This window comes from Pelophylax lessonae (genome assembly GCF_965119305.1).
Source record: "Pelophylax lessonae genome assembly, chromosome: 6".
NCBI classification, from domain to species: domain Eukaryota; kingdom Metazoa; phylum Chordata; class Amphibia; order Anura; family Ranidae; genus Pelophylax; species Pelophylax lessonae.
Genome location: NC_138773.1, coordinates 274,563,225 through 274,586,357, shown reverse-complemented (window position 1 = coordinate 274,586,357; position 23,133 = coordinate 274,563,225). Strand labels below are relative to the sequence as shown.

At 41.0% G+C, this 23,133-nt stretch overlaps 1 protein-coding gene across 4 annotated transcripts; it reads right to left on the bottom strand.

Moving 5' to 3' along the window:
* Positions 1–266: 266 nt before the first annotated feature.
* Positions 267–12,913, bottom strand: NR4A2 (nuclear receptor subfamily 4 group A member 2). Of its 4 annotated transcripts, XM_082261914.1 has the most exons (8): positions 12,801–12,913; positions 9,818–9,942; positions 8,401–9,246; positions 5,744–5,873; positions 4,129–4,292; positions 2,116–2,318; positions 1,761–1,939; positions 267–1,638 (listed from the first exon to the last, which is right to left on the bottom strand). In XM_082261914.1, exons 3-8 carry the CDS (start codon positions 9,130–9,132, stop codon positions 1,382–1,384), a joined length of 1,665 nt encoding a protein of 554 aa, XP_082118040.1. In that variant the 5' UTR covers positions 9,133–9,246; positions 9,818–9,942; positions 12,801–12,913; the 3' UTR covers positions 267–1,381. The 4 variants fall into 4 exon arrangements, with proteins under 4 accessions (XP_082118040.1, XP_082118037.1, XP_082118038.1 ...); XM_082261911.1 differs by lacking the exon at positions 12,801–12,913 and having other exon boundaries at positions 8,401–9,263; positions 9,818–9,943; XM_082261912.1 differs by lacking the exon at positions 12,801–12,913 and having other exon boundaries at positions 4,204–4,292; positions 8,401–9,263; positions 9,818–9,943.
* Between the last annotated feature and the right edge of the window lie 10,220 nt (positions 12,914–23,133).

The window sequence follows — 23,133 nt, the reverse complement described above, 5'->3', positions numbered from 1 at the left end:
CAACTAGATAACTCACAGGTCTAAAACCGACAGGCTGTAAATACAATTATATATATGTAATAAATAAATACAAATATCTGAATTCCTTTACCACCCTGATCTGAAAAGCTCAAAGATTTTTTAACTGTCTTTCCTTTTCTAAAATCCTTCTTCGAACCGTTATCCTACAGTACAAACACTTTCAAAACATAACAAAACGCTGCAAATGCTCCAAATGTTCCACAATGAAAAAGAAGAAGACTGTAAAAACAAACATACCAGAGGTGATGATGGCAGTATTACAAATTTTACTTCCAAACAATGAAATAATATATTAACTGACATTTTTTTTGGAGACAATAAAAAATAAAAAATCAAAGTGCTCATTAATTTCCGCTGGGCTTTTTGTAGGATACCCTTGGAAAACGTTAAAAAGCTGTTGCATGCAAGTTTTCAATTTTTAGTCTTTAGACAACAAAAAAAAAAAAAAAAAAAAAAAAGGAAGATACTGTATAAATTTTTGTATTAACATCAACAGTACATACAACACTTACAAACAAGGAATGTTGGACACTTCCAAACAATGCTGTGTCCTGTGTCTTGGTATTTCTGTAATACTTGTGCCTACATATTTTACAGTTGAGAAAATGTTTTTTTATTTTTTGACGCTCGAATAACTACCAATCTTTATAAAATCTAGCAGACTACATAGTGTCTGTATACTATTTATATAATATAGACATCACTGAAGAAGCAATTGCCTATAAGGTTTACCGATCTAGTACTGTATAAACATGCTTTTATGCATTATTATTTTTTTTATTCATATTTATATTTTTTTTTTTTTGCAAACACAGCTTGTAGAATCGGTTTAATATTTATTCATAAATAGGCACAAAATGATTAAAAATAGCTAAATTGTATTTTATACATGTACAAGCCTGTTTTTTTTTACGTTTGTATCCTTCATGCCATCCACTGAACTGTTTTTTTCTTTTTTTTCACAATATATTACAGTTTTCTTTAACAAAAACAAAAATAATAAAATAAAAAAAAAATCATATATTTTAAGTCTTTAGAGATGGGCAATGCGATTGGTCACCTTAATACTATAGACTGAGGTCATTCTTTGATGCACTTAGCAAGAAATTAAGAGATGTGTTCAAAAGAGTGGACCTTAGGAATGATGTCACGTGATGAGGGCAGCAGGTTGAGTCCGTTTTTCTTTTTCTATGGATCCTGCAGTGCTAGTTGCTTGGACACTGGCGCATGTACCATAAGTTCACTGTTGGCAATTTGGCACCCAAACTGCATATATATATTTTTTTTCACAGGTAGAGTCCTTTTAGTCTGAAGTTATTTGTAGATTGTCCATTGAAATGTCTGTTTTTTTTCTTGTCTTTTAAAAAGGTAGCGTGTCCAAAAAAAGTTTGTCAATGATGGCAGGGGGTGGTACCAAGTCCTCTAGTTTTAGGTAGAAAATGCGTTGGAGACCCTGTGTGCAAAGTGTGCGGAGCTCAGGCAGTTTCCCCAAAAGTTTGGAAAGGTAGTTGGGGCGATTCAAGCCCCCATTGTTAAAAGTCACGTGGTCCTTGAGGCAGTTGATGATTTTGTTCTGGAGTTCCTCCACCCTCTTGGGTTCCTTGAGCCCGTGTCTCTCTGAGGGAGCAAAAGGGAAAAAATAATTAAATTGTCGCACTTTAATGTGTCTCAAGAACATGAAAGCCCTGTTTGCAAGAAAAAAAAGGTAGAAGAAAATGTTTGCAAAGAAGAATTCTCACCTGTGACCATGGCCAAAGCAGCAATGCAGGAAAAGGCTGAAATGTCAATGTTCATGCTCTGTAAATTGGAGGAAAATTCCACAATGGCGTCAATCCATTCGCCAAAGCCCCGGACGCACTGTAACCTGTGCAGCACTGCCCCATTACAGAAGATGAGTTTGCCCTCAGCTGGGTTAGATCTGGAGTTAATTAAAAAAAAAAAATCAGAAAAAAAAAGACAAAAACTAATTAGTATCCGAATAATAAATGGGCGATTAAAAGGCTCCTAATTACCACAGAGCCAATAAAATGCAAATCAATTGACCTTGAAAAGAGGGTTGCTTATATAACAATTAAAACCTAATTCGGTAATTACCTGTATGCTAACCGCAGGACGAAGAGTTCCAGGAAAGCCGACTCAAAGAGAAGGTCCTGGTCCTGTTTGTGGAGCTCAGAGAAGCCTGGGATCTTCTCAGCCCAACCTCTGATGATCTCCATAGAACCGGTCAGCAAATCATAAAACTGCTGTATATGTTGAGTGTCATCTCCATTCAGCTGGAAGTCTGGATTTGCTTGAAACTGAAAAAGATAAAAAAAAAAATACAAAGGATAAAAATTAATGAGCATCCCCATTACATAAGGCGTAATTGCTAAAGTAAAGAACAATTCAGTTCTGTGACCAGCAAGGGACAAGAAGCCAGAGCTGCTAATTTAACCATGGATGGTGACAAGATGTGTGACCTGAGTTTAGGAGCTGCTGCTAGAGATGTGGAGAGTGTCGGGAAACATGTGTCGGGAAACATGTGCAATCAATCACAAGGACATTGACCAACGTTCCGGCCGCACTACAAACCTTCATCAGCTTAGATTCTATAGCGAATGGTGGCCATACAATCTTTGATTTTATTATCTGATTGATGTGGGATTCGATTAAAATTATCAAATTGTCATACAATCCAATCGCAATAACTGCCCTTTCCATCAATCGGATTTGATCGAACTAAGTCGATCAGCTATCATGAAAATATGATCGATCATGTTGCATCCATAGACAGCATCCAGATGCTTTGGTCATGATTTTGATTGTATTTCGATCAATCAGATTATTGCATGGTAAAAACTGCGGCCGATAAAGGATACAAAATGCGGCCAATAACATGCGATTGTATCTTCCAACTATTGATTGAAATCAAACCCCGCTGCGTGTGGCCAAAGATTGATTGGGGACTATAGATCAATTATTCCTATTAAGGAAGAACAATCACAAAATAAATTGTTAATTTATAGAAACATGTATGGCCACCATTAGTATTTACGGACCACAAGTCCAAAAAAGGTCTAAAGATGGCGGCACAGAGGACAGTTAGGTCCAAGTGCAAGTTTCACATTATCAATATATCTAGATAGATAGATAGATGGATGGATGGATGGATGGATGGATGGATGGATGGATGGATAGATAGATAGACAGACAGACAGACAGACAGACAGACAGACAGACAGACAGACAGACAGACAGACAGATAGATAGATAGATAGATAGATAGATAGATAGATAGATAGATAGATAGATAGATAGATAGATAGATAGATAGATAGATAGACATTGATGGACAGATAAATAGATAGATAGATAGATAGATAGATAGATAGATAGATAGATAGATAGATAGATAGATAGATAGATAGATAGATAGATAGATAGATAGATAGATAGATAGATAGATACCTATCACACATCTGTAGGAGTATCTCCAGGTCTTAAAGAACAATTAAACTCCATGAAAATATTGAAAAAATTAAAAGCCACCTTAGAAAAATGTGAACATTTCTCTATAAATTCCTGCAGCCAGGAGAATATTTTTCTTCCCAATACATGTAAATATTACTGCAAAGAAGCCATGGCTCCCAATCTCAGGAACTACGAGATCTGCAATCAGTTTTTGGGCTGAGCTACCTCTGTAGATCCCGCTTTCATCCTAAAGTTCCTAAAGGCAAAGTGTCTGATATTTTACTAAATAACCTAGAATGTAAAAGGTGTATTTGTAAAATGAAATAAAAGTCATTGTGGCCAACGATGTGGTCCCTGCTGATTGAAGCTCAAATATGACTTCTGACGTTTGTCCATATAACTTTTTAGTCGCTGTGCGTCCTGCAGAGCTCATAGGAGGCAGACATCTGTACAGACCAATATGCTAAAGTTAAGGTTGGTTGTATATGATAATTGGCCTGACATATGGTGAGTGTATAAAGTCAGACGTGGTGTCACCAAGTGTAAAATAAACAGCAGAGGCTTCTATTTAAAGTCCCATGGTCACTTTAAGGGGTGCAGACAGAAGGGGTAAATGTAAGGGTTCCCTAAAAAGGCTGCTATGTACAGCCCACTTACCCTGGAATAGTCCAGGCTGCTGACTGCCGGATTGGAATCGACGTGGGCTCTCACTAGGGCACTGATCAAACTCACCGGGGGGCTCGGGGGAGACGGCTCCTGAGGGCTCTTGGGCTTGGATGGCAAGCGACCCCTTCGACCTTTCAAACTGTCTGTGCGGACCACTGCCAGAGAAGAGAGGAGAGTGTGATGGAAGGGCTTAGGAGTCGGTGCCCACTCACATTCCTTGGCACGCCGTGCCCTCTGCCTCATCACAAAGGCACCCTTCACAGCACCACCAACAATACACCATAGGCAGCACAACTGGCGCATATAGTACATTTCCTGGCACCAACATCTGCCCGATGCCATCCCTGCTGCCCACACACACAACAAATATTCTTCTACTGCAATACAGTCCAAACATTTCCACTACCCCCATCTATTATTTATCTATAGAAATCTATCTATCTATCTATCTATCTATCTATCTATCTATCTATCTATCTATCTATCTATCTATCTATCTATCTATCTATCTATCTATCTATCTATCTATCTATCTCTGTCTGCCTGTCTGTCTATCTATCTGTATGTATCTAAGTAAAAGTATATGCTCTTCTGTCTGTCTGTCTGTCTGCCTATCTGTCTGTTTCGCTATCGTTCTATCTGTCTATGTAAAAGCGTCTCTCTCTCTTTCTTTCTTTCTTTCTTTCTTTCTTTCTTTCTTTCTTTCTTTCTTTCTTTCTTTCTTTCTTTCTTTCTTTCTTTCTTTCTCTGTTGTACAAAAAAAGTATCTTTGTGCCTATGTAAAATATCTATATATCCATCTGTCTATCTGTCTATCTGTCTATCTGTCTGTCTGTCTGTCTGTCTGTCTATTTATCTGTATCCGTCTGCCTGTCTGCCTATCTATCTGTATGCATCTAAGTAAAAGTATATGTTCTTCTGCTGTCTGTCTGTCTGTCTGCCTCGATATCTATCTACCTACCTATCTACCTACCTATCTATCTATCTATCTATCTATCTATCTATCTATCTATCTATCTATCTATCTATCTATCTATCTATCTATCTATCTATCTATCTATCTATCTATCTATATGGAGACTCTTATTTATTTATTTATTTTTTTAAATAAAAGTAACAGGTATTTTCTGATGAGTAAATTCAATTTTAACATTACAGTCACATGGTTGAAAATAAAGATACTTATCCTTGTGTAAATTCAGTCTAATTGGTTTATTTATTAACCTATCCCTACTACTGTCAGTATCTATATATCTATCTATCTATCTATCTATCTATCTATCTATCTATCTATCTATCTATCTATCTATCTATCTATCTATCTATCTATCTATCTATCTATCTATCTATCTATCTATCTATCTATCTATCTATCTATCTATCTATCTGTCTGTCTGTCTGTCTGTCTATAGTCTGTGCTCATAATTTCCACTACTATAAGCACAGCCCTTTGTTGAGTACATCAATAGCAATGCCCCCATAGAAGCAGAGCTACAGAGAGGCAGAAATTGCATACAAAGTGCGAAGTTTAGTACATGAATCTGCATTCACACAAACTCATAGCACCCACATAGACCGGCGCGGGCACTACATATAAATGATGTACCTTCTTTGACCATGCCAACAACTAGGCACTTCTGGAAGCGGCAGTACTGACATCTATTCCTCCGCCTTTTGTCCACCGGGCAGTTTTTATTGGCTAAACAAACATATTTGGCATTTTTCTGGACAGTGCGCTGAAAAATAAAAGAGAAAGAAGAATGTGCGATGAGTACACCGGCTTCATCCTCATCACCAGCAATAGGAGTAATTCGTGTGATTGCCGGGGTGCCCCTTCTGTGTGTGTGTGGGGGGTCAGTGTGTGCACATGGGGGCATTTAACAGGCAGAAAACTGAGCGTTAGCACCGCTGGCGTCATGGCAGCTCTTAGCTGCTTCTCCTATGCCATGCAAGACAAGGAGCAGAGATCAGTAAATACAATTCCGTGAGCATTCATATTATTTACATCCCTCAGAGAGGGCTCTATTTCAAATGATAAGATTATTCAATCAGGACGCTGGAATAAAGAGATCACTTAATTCCACCATAGGGAATTCTGTTCCACTTGGTTAGTTCAGACACGGTTCTCTGTCCTAAGCAATTTAAATCTGAAAAGGGGGATGGCTGCTGGGAGCACATGCAAAACAGATCTGTGTTCACCCAAACACAAGCAGAGCAAAAAAAAAAAGAAAAGCAGCAAGATCTGCTGGAAGGGGTTCAGGCACGATTTAATTGTTCACAATATATGTCATCACTGGCTTGTGTTATCAGGCACAAGGATTATTAAAGTGTTAAGGCTTTGCTTCCACATCTTGCATCTATTATTAATTTCTTAGGGACAAAAATGTGACCAATTAAAATGACACTCATTGCCCTCATTATGCTCAGCACTGAATTGTGTTGTAATAATTTAGAAGATGAATTATTATTATTATTATTATTATTATTATAGTAATAATAATAGGAGTAGTATTTTAGTAGCAGTATTATAACATATTGACTAGAAGACATCTCCTATCAATGATTACTATAACCCAAAGCTTTGACAAAGTGATATAAAAATATCTGAAATCCCATCTAAATGCATTCGTGTAAAAAGTGTACAAGGTTTGCATTGTTTATTGCTTAGCATGTGCTGATAATAAAACACTTTGGCAGTCATTGCGTCAACATTATGATGTCATCTAGTAACAGGAAAAGATTTACAAACAGTATTAAGCCTCTTCCTTATTGTGTATCATTATGTTGCTAGTAATGTAACAATGTATCCAAAGGCATTTGCATTGGAATGCTATTCAGGTGACATTTGTCTTCCAAGAAGAAATATGACAGGGAATGTGAAGGTTTTAGAATAAGCCTCATTAGGATGTGCTGCTGAGAGCAGTGTAACAAAGTATCAGTTCTATAGAGCATTTATAAGGTGGTCTCATGAAAATGCTAAGGACCCTTCCTGTAACCATGGATCAGGTGTTTTAGGATGCTATGAAACTAAATACCATATACACACACACACACATATATGTAAATATATTAAACTAAATAAAGTATCAATGTTGTAAAACGAGCTGATTATCTATTAACAATGTATCAACGTTCCTAAGTCAGGTGTTTCAGAATTACCTGGTATGATTATTACATCTAATAATGTATCGACTTAATTATATATATATCAATGTATCAAATGACTTGCTTTGAATTGTACTATTAACTGTTCAATAAACCGTATCATTGTATCAATAGTTAACAATGTATCAACACTCTAATAACAGATGTTTTAGAGTGCTCTTCTATATGTACAGTTGATTACTTTTATAGTTATTAAAGTAACACCGTTTGTAATGTATCAAGTGAATCGATTTAAATTGTGTTCTTGTTTGCTTTTCCTTTCCTGTTCACAATGTATCAACTTTACCAAGGTGCCTATATAATATCATGTCAAGTTCACAATGTATCAACGTCCTATAGGCAAAATAGATTCTTATGGATCGTGCTATACATTGTTAATAATCTAGTAACGTATGTATGTCATGTATTTGAGTATCAATGGAGTTTATTTACATCGTGCTGCTATTTTACTGTTCCTGTTAACAATGTATCAATGTGCTAAATGCAGCTTAGTATGTGTTGATATGACTAATGATACACTTTCTGCTCTGCAAGCATTTCCCATGGAATGTTCACCTCTATGTATATACCTCTAACAATGTATTAACTTTACATAAGCGGTACATTTAGAATATCATGTCAAGTCCACAAGGTGTTGAGGTTCTATATGCGGAATGAGTTCTTGTGGATAATGCCATTTACTGTTAATAATCTATTACCATATGTATGTAATGTAATCCAATATCATAAAAGTTTCTTTGCATTGTGTTGCTGTTTTCTTGTTCCTGATAACAATGTATCAATATTACAAAGGTAGTTTATAGAGTGTCAAGTTTACAATGTATCAACGTTCTATAGCAAGAGTTGGTTCTTATAGATCGTGCTATTGTCAATAATCAGTCAAGGTGTGTATGTATGTTGCCAAGTATCAATGAAGTTTCTTTACATCCTGCTTCTGTTTTATTGTCCTTGTTAACAATGTATCAATGTGCTAAATGCAGCTTAGTATGTGTTGATATGACTAATGATACACTTTCTGCTCTGCAAGCATTTCCCATGGAATGTTCACCTCTATGTGACAATGACCTGGAATGGTGTCATGTTAAGCCTTTAACTCACCTTGAAGAACCCTTTGCACCCTTCACACGTGCGAACTCCATAGTGTTGGCAAGCAGCATTGTCTCCACATACAGCACAGAGACCCTCATTAGATGGAGACCCCCTGGAAGGAGGTGAAGGGATCTGGCTATCTATGAGCTGGGAGGCATGGCCAAGTTGAAGTCCAGGGAAGCCCATGGCCGCCTGTTTCCTGATGGGGTTGGGGACTGCAAAAGTCTGTCCATCCACCACATGGTGGGCACCCGAAGTCTCGGCGTTCATAGAGATGTGGTGGCCATCAAACCTCATTTGACAACTAGACACTGGGGTCCCAGGAGGGGACTGCTTGAAAGAGAACAAGGACAGTCTGGACACAGGACCTTTCCTCTGGTCTATCATGTGGCTGGTGGCCACATAGTTCTGGTGGAAGCTGTGGAGGCTCCCAGGATCATCCCACATTGAACTGTGCTGGACTGGGAAGCCTGGGGTATTGGAGGTTGGGGGTGAAGAAGGCTTGTAGTAGACGGAGCCTGAATGTGCCATCATCTCCTCTGATTGAGGTGCCAGGTGGCTGTGCTGTTGGTAGCCGTGCATCTGAATATCTTCCACTTTTATTGAGGACTGTTGCCCAGGCACTGGCATTTGGTACAAGCAAGGTGGCTTGACGTCGTAGCTGGAGTTGTAGTTATCCATAAAGGTACTAAAGCTGGGGAGAGAAGTGGTGGCAGTGATTTCAGTGTTGGTCAGGTCCATGCTAAACTTGACAAACTCTGGAGTTAAGAAATCGGAGCTGTATTCTCCTGATGAGTGGTAATTGTAGCTCTGGGAAGCTGGGCTGGCTCCTTGTGGCGACGACCCATACTGAGCCTGAACACAGGGCATGGCTGTAAATGAGACAATTAAATAGATACCCAAGCTGTTCAACTGCATACTTCTTCCCCTTTTATTTGGACCATTGTTTTATCCCTGCCACCCCCTCCCAAAAAAATATACAATATGCCCCCCCCCCCCACCCCAAAAAAATAACCTTTCATGAGTGCTGTGGGTATATATATATATATATAGTCTATATATAGTCTATATATATATATATATATATATATATATATATATATATATATATATATAGTCTCAGCTTGTGGTCTTACAACTGCTGGAGACCCAATGTTTATCACAACCTGCAACGCTGACAAACCTTCCTAAACGCCTTCTAAACGCTGGCCAAACGCCCATGTAATCCCAACTCTACAGTTCTCTCTTTACAAAACTATGGCAACATCAGGAGATCAAGAGATGCCAGTTTTTGCTTATAGGTGGCCCCATAACATAGGTTGTCTTGGCACTCAGTACCCCAAATCATATACCCCCCCCCCCCCCCTATATCCCCACCAACACCCCCACCACCACCAATGCTTTCCAAAAATAAAAAGCAACAAACCTTCAGCCGGGCTGCGGGCGTTTTCGATGAAAGTAAAGGAGGACAGTGTTGTAGTTCTTGTCGGGACAAATCTCCAAAATGTAAACGGGTCAGTGGAGGGGCACCCAGGGGGTCAGCATAGGTTCCTGTAGGCAGAAAGGAGACGTTAATGGGCGTCAATGATAAATGACAGGTAGTAAGGGGCTTTCAATTCCAGGATAGAAATAAACAAAGTATTACATAGTTACATAGTCTGGTTGAAAAAAGAAACAAGTCCATCTATTAATATCATGTATAGGGGTGAGTCAGGGGAGAAAACCCTTTCCCTGGATATTGTAAATGACTGTAAACACAGCAGACGGTTGAGTCATTAGATGCTCATAGTGGGTGTTCACTTGATGTAAGTGTGCCCGAGTAATCAATGACAGGCACCTCCATTGTGACAGCAACCTACAGCATCCACATCCATAGGCCCAGGGACAAGCCAGGCTCACAAACTATTTCACATCACTTTTATCTCATTAAATAGATGAAATCCCACACTGGTGAATAAAAGTACAAGCCAAGCCCCCTGTCCACATGACACTCACAGCTATGTCACCAACCTAGACAGCAGCGCACTTTATTTATCATCCATCTAATGCTTATTAAACTGGGTGACACCTCTGCCAGCATCCACAGGAGCAGCCTCTGAGGATTACATGACACCAGGGGCTTCATGCAATATTGCTTATTAGTGTGTTACATTGTATCCAGACAAGGCAAGCTCACTTCCATATTAATTGGTTCGCATCACCTCGTTCAGCTCTCTGCCCCGTGTATGGTAACCAGGAGAGCGGAAAATCAACCCCCTGTGCCAGCCAGCCGGGGCAAGAACACTACAGGGCAAGCTGTATTGGCATTAGTATTATATATATTATATATAGTATTAGTATGGGCATAGTGGGTATTAGGACAAGTCACATGGGCAGCATCTGGGGTCAGCTTAGGTAACCCAAAAACCAAATGCAAGGGTGACAGGCATGGACAGCAAGGTGTATTGAATACTCATGTTTGTAGATACATACATACATACATACATACATAAGGAGAGCGTGAAGAAGAGATATATAGATAGAAAGATAAATAGATAATATAAGACAAATATTACCAAGGAGAGGGCAAGTAATAAAAATAGAAATAAAAAAGGAAAAAAAAGATCGGTGACGTATTGGATAGATAGTTAAATAAAACTATCCGAGAGAAAAAGATACTATATATATATATATATATATATATATATATATATATACCCACCACATATACATAAATAGATGGAATTTATCCCTATCACACATCTGTAGAAGTATCTCTCAGCAGATGACACATGTGCTTTCACTCTCTATGATCCATCATATCACCAACAACTTTCCTCCATACACCCAGCAGCTCCAGGCCCCCCAGGTATGTGATCTGTAGGTGATCAGAGCACTGCCAGGCTTGTCCCATCTGCTCATGGTAGTGACATTTCCAATCAGTCAGTGTATTATGGGGTGTATGGGGAGTCTATGTAATATGTGGACCACTGGGAAGTCTATGTACTATTGGGGTGTATTAGGGAGTTTATGTACTATTGGGGTGTCTATATACTGTGGGGTGCATGGGGTGTCTATGTACTATGGGTATATTAGGGTGTCTATGTGCTATTGGGGTGTATTGGGAAGTATATGTACTATATTGAAAAGGCTTTGAGTTTACGTGTATTGTGGAATCTATGGACTCTGGGGTGTATTGGGGAATCTATGTATTATGGGGTGTATTGGGGTGTCTATGTGCTATAGGGTGTATTGGGGAGTCTATGTACTATATGGAGTATTGGGGTGTCTATATACTATGGGGTGTGTATGTACTATAGGGTGTATTGGGGTGTCTATGTGCTATAGGGTGTATTGGGGAGTCTATGTACTATGGTGTATATTGGGGTGTCTATGTACTATAGGGTGTATTGGGGTGTCTATGTACTATGGGGTGTATTGGGGTGTCTATGTACTATAGGGTGTATTGGGTGTCTATGTACTATGTGGTGTATTGGGGTGTCTGTGTACTATAGGGAGTATTGGGGTGTCTGTGTACTATAGGGAGTATTTGGGGTGTCTATGTACTATAGGGTGTCTATGTACTATAGGGTGTATTGGGGTGTCTTTGTAATATTGGGTGTATGTACTATGGGGTATCTATGTACTATAGAGTGTATTGGGTGTCTATGTAATATTGGGTGTCTATGTACTATAGGGTGTTGTGAGGTGTCTATGTAATATTGGGTGTTTATGTACTATAGGGTGTATTGGGTGTCTATGTACTATAGGGTGTATTGGGTGTCTATGTAATATTGGGTGTCTATGTAAAATTGGGTATCTATGTAATATGGGGTGTATATGTACTATAGGGAGTATTGGGGTGTCTATGTACTACAGGGAGTATTGGGGTGTGTATGTACTATAGGGTGTATTGGGGTGTCTATGTAATATGGGGTGTCTATGTACTATGGGGTGTATTGGGGTGTCTATGTACTATGGGGTGTATTGGAGTGTCTATATAATATGGGGTGTCTATGTACTATAGGGAGTATTGGGGTGTCTATGTACTATGGGGTGTATTGGGGTGTCTATGTACTATGGGGTGTATTGGAGTGTCTATATAATATGGGGTGTCTATGTACTATAGGGAGTATTGGGGTGTCTATGTACTATGGGGTGTATTGGGGTGTCTATGTACTATGGGGTGTATTGGGGTGTCTATATAATATGGGGTGTCTATGTACTATAGGGAGTATTGGGGTGTCTATGTACTATGGGGTGTATTGGGGTGTCTATGTACTATGGGGTGTCTATGTACTATGGGGTGTATTAAGGTCCCCCAGGTACGTGGTATGTATGACTCCCCAATACTCCGGGTGTAGTTTTCCAGTGAATGGGTGTAGTGAGGTGCAGTAGTAGGTGACGGTGTGCTCGGTGTGGACACTTACCGGCGGTGCAGAGCGGAGAGGCTCCTCTAGGCAGTGAGAGGTGATCGGTACATCCCGGTGCGGAGACAAGTCCCTGGTAATAGTTGCAGAGCTCTGAGCTCCTCTCCAATGTGCCTTTGTTTATGTGGGCTGACTATTCCACTGCTATCACACTACATGCGGCTAGCGTCAGCCGACGTCAGCAACCCCACCGTCCAATCACAGAGCGCCCCGGCCCGCTCACTCCGTGCAGTTGGCCCGTTCTGGCTTTTGGTAAATTTCCGATGTGACGTCACAGCAGCGAGCTGGGTTTAAGGTGGGAAGCGAGTCGGGTTCTCACTCCGAGTGGAGCCTTCCTATAGTGTGTGAGAGTGTGTGGGGGGAAAGTGTGAGAGCCGGCCGGGGGGGAGGACACAGGAGCCGGCCGGGGGGGAGGACACAGGAGCCGGCCGGGGGGAGGACACAGGAGCCGGCCGGGGGGAGGACACAGGAGCCGGCCGGGCCATGGAAGACTACATTGTATCCGATCACTGCTCTGCTCTGTGTGCGGATCACAGGAGATCTCTGATTTAATTCTTCTATTATTGTTACATTGTATCCGATCTCTGCTCTCTGTGATCTCTGATCTATTTCTCATTTTATTGTTACATTGTATCCGATCACTGCTCTGCTCTCTGATCTATTTCTCTTATTATTGTTACATTGTATCCGATCACAATGGATGAGCTGTCACCTGAAAATCTACTGATCTGTGTGTATGGAGGGCTGATCTGTCACCCCACTACTATTACTATAATGTACAGGGACTGAGGTCCAACCACTGACAGCTCATGGCTACACCCCCCCCCCCCCCCAGAGGTTCCTTAATAATAATAACTATTATTATTATTATTATTATTGTGGTTTTGTTACATTGTATCCAATCCCAGATGTGTCAGCAATCACACCTCCTCCCTATGTATGAATGATCTGTATCCTATTTATACAGTGTATGTGTATAGATGGGTTGTTGGATGGCACTAATTGGCCACCCCCCAGTGTGGGACTCCACAGGGACTAATGCCCAGCCAGTGACAGCTTTTTGTCCTCCCTAAGAGGTTCTGCAGCAGCTAGGGTTCATGGCAGCAAAGACCTGGGCAACCCTGCAGCACGAAAGTTAGCTGACAGCTTTTAATGTTATATAATGACCGGAAATATCAATTAATTATTATTTTTTAACATTACTATTATTTATTTTGGACTAATTAATCACAGTTCTATTAGGGCCCCACGGCGTCACTATACCGCATCTTTCCATTGTAAATCACAGCAAAACACTCAAGAACATCTCTGCCCCCCCCCTTTTCTCCAAGAGGTTTTGCAGCAGCTACTAATGTCAGTTTAATATGGTAACTCTTGCTCATTCTTCCCTGGATGTCTGTCCTTGATGTGGCCCCACCAGTTATTGCCCCATGCCTGGGAGACACCCGAGAAACAGCATCTTTACCAATTCAAGAGGTTCTGCAGCAGCTGGGGGTTATGTCAACACAGCCCTGGGTAACCTTCTATTGTGTGGAATATGGAAACTGAGTGATAAGTCAAAGTAAATATGGAATAATTACACACACATGAATGCCTGTATCTCTAAACCTGGCTATGATATATATATATATATATATATATATATACATATATATATATATATATGAATATATATATATATATATATATATATATATATATATATATATATATATATATATATATATATAAATATGTATATATATATATATATATGAATATATATATATGTATATATATGTAATGAATATATTCATATATATATATATATATATATATATATATATATATATATATATATATATATGAATATATTCATATATATACACACACATATCTATCTATCTATCTATCTATCTATCTATCTATCTATCTATCTATCTATCTATCTATCTATCTATCCATATCCATCCATCCATTGATCTATCTATCTATCTATCTATCTATCTATCTATCTATCTATCTATCTATCTATCCATCCATCCATCCATCCATCCATCCATCCATCCATCCATCTATCTATCTATCTATCTATCTATCTATCTATCTATCTATCTATCTATCTATCTATCTATCTATCTATCTATCTATCTATCCATATCCATCCATCCATCTATCTATCTATCTATCTATCTATCTATCTATCTATCTATCTATCTATCTATCTATCTATCTATCTATCTATCTATCTATCCATCCATCCATCCATCCATCCATCCATCCATCCATCCATCCATCCATCCATCCATCCATCCATCCATCTATCTATCTATCTATCTATCTATCTATCTATCTATCTATCTATCTATCTATCTATCTATCTATCTATCTATCTATCTATCTATCTATCTATCCATCCATCCACCCATCTACATATCCATCTATTTGTATTTGGTTTATGTGTATGCATGATTTATACACATATACGTTTAGATCACAGCTACAAATACAAATCCAGAGCAAGCTCACCCCCAATATCCCCCCCCCCCCCAAGAGGTTCTGCATCAGCTAGTGATGTCAGTTTATAATGCCATCTCCTGCCCATACTCCCCCAGCTGTTTGTCTTGATGTGGCTCCAGCAGCCTTTGCCCCACACCTGGAGACACCCCAAGGCTTTACACCCAAGTAACCCTGTTTCATTTTCAGGGTCCTGAGTCATAAAGAACAATATTACATAACATGTACACACACATATGCAGCTTGGATCCTATAATTAGCCATGTGGGTGAGGATGCAATCCTGCTGATGTCTTTCTTCCAAGCAACCAGAATTGTTGTGCGTGCCTGAAATAGGCTTGTATTATGTGTGGCCCCATCCAGACATTATTGTGTAACGGTATAAAGAGGAATCCCCCTCTCTCTCTCCTCTCTCTATGAGTGGAGTATTAGCTCCAGCCTCCAGCCCCCTTGTAGGGCTCCAGCTGTCCAATTCCTGCTGGCTGCTGGGACTGGCACATTGTGGCTCTTGTGTAATGATAATAGAGAAAACCTCCTGATATTTAGGAGGAAAAAAAAAAATCAGCACTCAAGGAAGTAGCTATTTGGCAATGATAGTAAAAAACAGTGTTCTTAGACGTAAGACAGAAATTCTTGATTTTTTACAGATAATGAGATAACACGATGATCAGTGAACAAGCTCTTCACTTCTATAAGAATTTTATATTAGGGTTAACCACTTTACCACCGGAGGATTTTGCTGTCTTACGTCCAGGCCACTTTTTGCGATTCGGCACTGTGAGACTTTAACTGACAATTGCGCGGTCATGCAACGCCGTACCCAAACAAAGTTTACGTCCCTTTTTTCCGACAAACAGAGCTTTCTTTTGGTGGTATTTGATCACCTGTGCGATTTTTACTTTTTGCGCTATAAACAAAAAAAGAACGAACATTTTTAAAAAAATAATATTTTTCAAATTTTTTTATATGAAATTCCCCCCAAAAAAATGTAAAAAACAAAATTTTTTATCATTTTTGGCCAATTTGTTTTCTGCTACATTTTTTTTTTTGATTGGTTTGCGCAAAAGTTATTGCGTTTACTAACTAAGGGAAAGATTTTTGTCATTTTTGGTGTTTTTTTTTTAAACGAGTAATGGCGGCGATCTGTGACTTTTTTCGCGGGACTGCGACATTGCGGCGGACAGATCAGACCCTTGACTGACATTTTTGACACTTTTGGGGGTACCAGTGACATTACTACAGTAATCAGTGCTATACATATGCACTGTTACTGTAAAAATGACACTGGCAGGGAAGGGGTTAATTTTATTGCAGAGGGAGGGGTTAATGTATGCCTGGTGCTTACTGACGTGTGTGGGGGGAGGTGACTGAGTGACACAAGGACAGATCGCAGGTTCAGCTATGCTGAACCCTGCAATCTGACCCTGCCTGTCACTTAGGAGATCCGCCCACTTTGTTTACAAGGTGAAAATCTGGCCATACAGGTTACAATTGGATTGTAGAGGCTTCTTAAAAATGTCAATCAAGTGATCTTGTTTCTGGCAACTACTCAAATTCAGAGTCACAGAATCTGGACACACACAATGCAATCAGATAGTGAAATCTCTGTACAATCACCTTTTAATTTACCAAACCTATTTCACTCAAGGACCTGTTTAATTGGGATCCAAACAGAAAGGCCCTACTGTTAGTAGATCTAAAGGAGATTGTACAACCAGGTTGTAGGGTGTATGGACAGCTTTAATTACATTTTTTAATGATCTGTACTTTTTTAAAACCTTATTTGACTCTGGGAAATGTAAGGGACCCCTAGGTGATATCATCAGTCATTATAAATTGACCTTTTATGGTCAGCGATGTCATTCAGGGACCTGGAATTTTCAGAGTCAGATAATGTTAAACAATAAAATGACAGAGCACATTGATTAATAAAAAAGGCATGGGGTTCCCTTTACTATTTCAGCCAGACCCTTCTGTAGGCATGCAGCCTGGGTAGACATTGAACATGTGCACCCCCTTCTTATACCAAACCAGGCAACATGCATTTCAACATCACCCCTTCCCCCTTGCAAAGAACCTTTGTTGCAATGTTAAAGGACAGGGGCCTCCTTCCCACCTCTATGTGCCCAAAAAAAGGGGGACCTTTAGGTCTCTTTCACACAGGCGGTCCGTTCAGATCCGCCTGTCTGTTTCTTTGGTGGATATGAACAGTCCCCCCATGCATCCCTATGGGGCATCGGATGTCAGCGGAGACATGTCCGCTGACATCCGATCCGTCAAATCTGGACGGATGGAAACCCTATTTTCCATCCATCCAGCGGATCGGATCAGATGAGAACGGACCGATGGGCCGTTCCCATCCGATTTCCCCATAGTGCGGAGAATAGCTGTCATCCTCCTGCTCAGCGGGGGATCAGCGGATCGATCCCCCCGCTGAGATAAACGAAGTCCGTCTGACGGACGGATAGTGTGAAAGGGGCCTTAGTGAAATCTGGAAGCCCCTCATAGGGAAATGAGTACAGGCCTTACCCATTTAAACAGAGGAGTTAATTTACTAAAACTGGAGAATGCAAAATCTGGTGCAGCTGTGCATGGTAGCCAATCAGCTTCTAACTTCAGCTTGTTCAATTAGGCTTTGAAAAAAAAAAAAATAATAATAATAATAATAAAATTCTGGAAACTGATTGGTCTCAATGCAGATCTGTATTTCACATTCTCCAGTTTTAGTAAATCAACCCCAAAGAGTTTAAAAGAAAACCCACATAAATAAAAATCTTTCAATTAAGAAAAAGAACACATACTTACGGGCTTTTAAAAGATAAGTTCACCTTCTGGAACCTTCTTCACCCATATTTAGGGTGGAACATGTTCCAACAGCTGCAGCTTCTTGCCCTCATACCACCCCCACCAGTGACAGTGAGTGGCATCTTCTCTGGATGCTCACTGTTTGAAAAAAATCACCCACCCGACCACGTCATGCATTCTTAGGGTTCTGTGAATGAAAAACTACAAGTACTGACAGCCTTTGCAGCTGTCGGATTGTAATTCTCAATGAACTACCTTGGCGCTGTTGAGCACCCTGGTAGTTCATTGTCTCTTCCTGTCAGTGTGTATCTGCCTGCCCGTATGAGGTAGCAGCAGTTAGGCCCCCTTTAACACGGGCTTTCCAATCAGGTCCGATTGTCTGTTTTTTAGGTGGACTGGATCAGATGCTCCATGTACCTCTATGGAGCAGTGGATGTCAGCGGAGACATGTCCACTGTGCTATCCGATCCGATCCTGTCTGTGAAATCCGGATGGAAGGAAACCCTATTTTCCATCCGTCTGGAAGATCGGATAGGATCAAATGAAAACGGACCGCCTCATCCAATCTCCCATAGAGGAGAGCGGGGCTCTGACAGGTCTTTCTCTGCAAAGTAAGCGGAGACCGACCTTTCATCCGCCTGCTCAGCAGGGATCGGCAGACCGATTCCCACTGAGAAAAACGGAGTCCGCCGGGCGCACCGCTCGTGTGAAAGGACCCTTTCACTGACAAGTCTGCGGGAGTCCTACAGTACACCTGCGATCTGCTGATCATTGGTTCAATGCTTTCCAGGCTCCTATTAAAAAATAATAAATGCACATTTTTTTACTAGCAAAAAGATATGCATTTATTTTTTATTTTTTTAACGGTGAACTTATCCATTAAAATAAAGTTTATTAATGTCCCCAAAAGTAAATCACAGCATCCAACAATGTTATCACATCAATAACAATGACTCGTCACCTGGATGCACCACACTCCCACCACTAGATGATAGACTCCTGGTTATGGTATTTTACATTTACAACGGGGAGCACCAGATGACATCATTGACCAAATTTGGTAAGTTACATCACCTGAGATTCCTCCCATAAAATTTAATTTGCCAGAATCTGTCATTTAGCATTAGGAGTACGGCATGTAAAACCCACCTGAATTCCGTCACCGGTGACTTCAGTGGTGTTTGGGTTCGGAAGTTCTTTGCTGATTTTCAGCCTATTTGATCAAAAACTCAACCACAGGCATGTGCAAGCAACACTAAGGCCCCTTTCACACAGGCGGACCGTTCAGATCCGCCTGTCCGTTTTTTTGGCGGATCTGAACGGTCCCCCCATGCATCTCTGTGGGGCATCGGATGTCAGCGGAGACATGTCCGCTGACACCCGATCCGATCCGTCAAATCTGGAGGGATGGAAACCCTATTTTCCATCCGTCCAGCGGATCGGATCGGACCGGATGAGAACAGACCGACGGCCCGTTCCCATCCAATTCCCCCATAGAGATCTATGGGGCTGTGACAGCTGTGCCCGCTGAGCCAGCGGATGACAGCTCCGTCTCCGCTTGCAGAGCGGAGAGGGAGGTGTCTCAGCCCCCGCTGCCCTCTATGGGGGATCGGATGAGAGCGGACCGCCTGTCCGCTCTCATCCGATCCGATTACTGAATGGATGGAAAAATAGGGTTTCCATCCATCCAGATTTCACGGACAGGATCGGATACGGATGGCAGCGGGTGTCAGCGGAGGTGTCTCCGCTGACATCCGCTGCCCCATAGAGCTGCATGGAGGATCCGATCAGATCCGCCTAAAAAACTGACAGGCGGATCTGATCGGATCGCCCGTGTGAAAGAGCCCTACGTGTGAAAGGAGCCTTGTAATAGGCAGGCTTAATTTTTTTACATTTGACAAAACAGGTGTGAATGGAAAGAACCTGGTGCTCCAAAACCTTGCCTACAAAGCCCACAGGGTTGTCCAACATACAGTCAGTGGTGGATTTGCTCATCAAGCAAATGAAGGTCTAGTTGGTCCATTTAGTTATTCCCCTGCCTATGGGGTTGCTTTACTTAACCTGGAGAGTGCAAAATCGGATGCAGCTCTGCATAGAAACCAATCATTTTGCAGTTTTCTTTGTCAAAGCTAAATTGAACAAGCTGAAGTTAGAAGATGATTGGCTACCATGCACAGATTTTGCACTCTCCAGGTTTAGTAAATCAACCCCAGGGTGTTTGGCTTTTCATGTATATGGTGATCCGAAATAAGGTTGCAGAATTTTTTGTCTAGACACTCTCAGGGAATCACCTGCCCCGATTTCAACCCAAAGCACCAGGCCGTCCAGCAAATGAAGCGTTAATGGTGGTTCCTGGAGCTTGCTGTCACTGTCAAGGCAGGACTCCCAGACACAAAAGGCTTCCAGTGTTATGGGCTGCTGGAGATGTTTTCACAATATTTGTCTAAGTAATTCCCAGGATCACTCCAGATTACTGCATGAGGATGTATTATTTTCAATGGAGTACACTCTGTGCCCTGGCGTAATGTCCCATCCCCCCCATACTGGAAATTCAATACACTGAATGGTTGCCAAATGGCAATTTCAAGGCTTTGGAACATTGTCAAGATGAAGGTTTGAGCCAGCGTCCCATGCCACTGACCCTAAGTGCTGGAGATGAATGAGAGAGCAGAAGATTAGTAATTAGAGCAGTCAATCATATTGTGTTCTAAACAAGATAGTTCTCCAATACGGAGAGCGGTCACACTTTACTGGGTGCCTGTCATGTGCATAACACGCATTTTGTATTTCCATTTTAATGCAAGATGTCTTCCTTCTCATCTACTCTTTAACCTTGCATTGGTCTGAGCCTGACATTCTGATATTAAAAGAGCCTTTATTGCGCATGCAGATGTTTTCCCTTTGGAATTTTTGAGATGAAATTGCCCTTCATTTCACCAAACGCGTTGTTGATTTTACTCTTCATATCTAGAAGCAGGTGTTGTTGGTTTGCAGTATTTCCCGCTGCTGCAGAAGCTCTTTGGTGGCAGAATTAAAAGCCCCAGACTGTAGAAAATCCAACACAAGGTTTCTCATCTATTGTTGGGACTGCAGCACTCCCCATATAAAACAGGTCCATTGCCATGTATTGGGTCAACGTACATTAACGTGTGCATTTCCAAAACACATACACTATATTACCAAAAGTATTGGGACACCTGCCTTTACACATACATAAACTTTAATGGCATCCCAGTCTTAGTCCATAGGGTTCAATATTGAGTTGGCCCACCCTTTGCAGCTTCACGAGTTTCAACTCTTCTGGGAAGGCTGTCCACAAGGTTTAGGAGTGTGTCTATGGGAATGTTTGACCATTCTTCTAGAAGCGCATTTGTGAGGTCAGGCACTGATGTTGAATGAGAAGGCCTGGCTCACATTTTCCAGTCTAATTCATCCCAAAGGTGTTCTATTGGGTTGAGGTCAGGATTCGGTGCAGGTCAGACAAGTTCCTCCACCCCAAACTCACTCATCCATGTCTTTATGGACCAACCCCTGAAAAACAACCCCACACCATAATCCCCTCTCCACCAAATGATTTGGACCAGTGCACAAAGCAAGGTCCATAAAGACATGGATGAGCGAGTTTGGGGTGGAGGAACTTGACTGGCCTGCACTTCAACCCAATAGAACATGCTTAGGGTGAATTGAAGCAGAGACTGTGAGCCAAGCCTTCTCATCCAACATCAGTGCCTAACCTCACATTCTGGAAGAATGGTCAAACATTCCCATAGACACTCCTAAACCTTTTGGAAAGCCTTCCCAGAAGAGTTGAAGCTGTTATAGCTACAAAGGGTGGGCCAACTCAATATTGAACCCTATGGACTAAGACTGGGATGCCATTAAAGTTCATGTGCGTGTAAAGGAAGGCGTCCCAATACTTTGGTAATATAGTGTATTTGTGAATGAACCCTAAGGAGAATTTGTGTTTTCAATCAAAATTCCCCATAAACTAATTGACTGTTGGTTTGCTGGAATCACCTGTAAAGAAAAAAAACAGCTCTTGATATGATTTCTCTGTTGCGGCAATGCATGCTAAAATGAGCACGTTAACATGTGTTGCCACAATGCATGGTAATGTACCTGCTCCATGTGTGTTATGTTGCAGTGGCATTTATTGGGAATGCATTGTATAGTATAGTATAACACACTGCAGCCCACCAAAATGCATATACCATGTGCTACTGCATGCTGCAGTTAAAAAAAAAAAGGGTAATGTGCATTTTTTCATCCATTGTAATGCATTTGTAGCCCATTTATATTAAATCGGCTACCTTAATACAACCTATGTTAATGCATGCCATACGACATTTGGTTAGGTGCCGGTTCACATCTAATGGCGCTTTTCCACTGCTGGTACCGCATGGTATAGTATCGGAACGGTTCGGTACGGTACGGTATAGGTTTGCTTTTCCACTGCATGGAACTGAACGGTACGGTACAGTATGGCTCTGAAAAAACAGTACCTACTCGATTGTGGTTCCAACAGGTACCAAACTGGTACCATATCCCACAATCCTTTGCATGCAGTCACTACTAGCCACTGATTGGTCAGAGAATCACACCCACCCCGTTGTTATCCCACCCACTTAACTTTAGTACTACTTTAGTGGAAAAGCAAACCTATACCGTACCGTACCGAACCGTTCCGACACTATACCATGCGGTACCGCAGTGGAAAAGCAAACCGGGCCAAGCAGGGCCGAGTAGAGCCGAGCCTGTACTAGCCGGTACTTGCAGTGGAAAAGTGCCATAAGAGGCTTCAAAGTCGCACCACTTTGACAGCCGACATCCTGCGCAACTTCATTGCAGCTTTCTTATGACTTCATTACCAGAAATCAATGCAAGTCACGATGAAGTCGCACAAAGTAGTGTAGGAACCTTTTTCTTAGTTGCTGAGCCTTCAGTTGTACTGATTAGAACAGTTCCATTGCTGTTCCATTGGGTGCAACTTGTCATGTGCCTTTGAACTTCCAAGTTGCATGACAAGTCGCGGC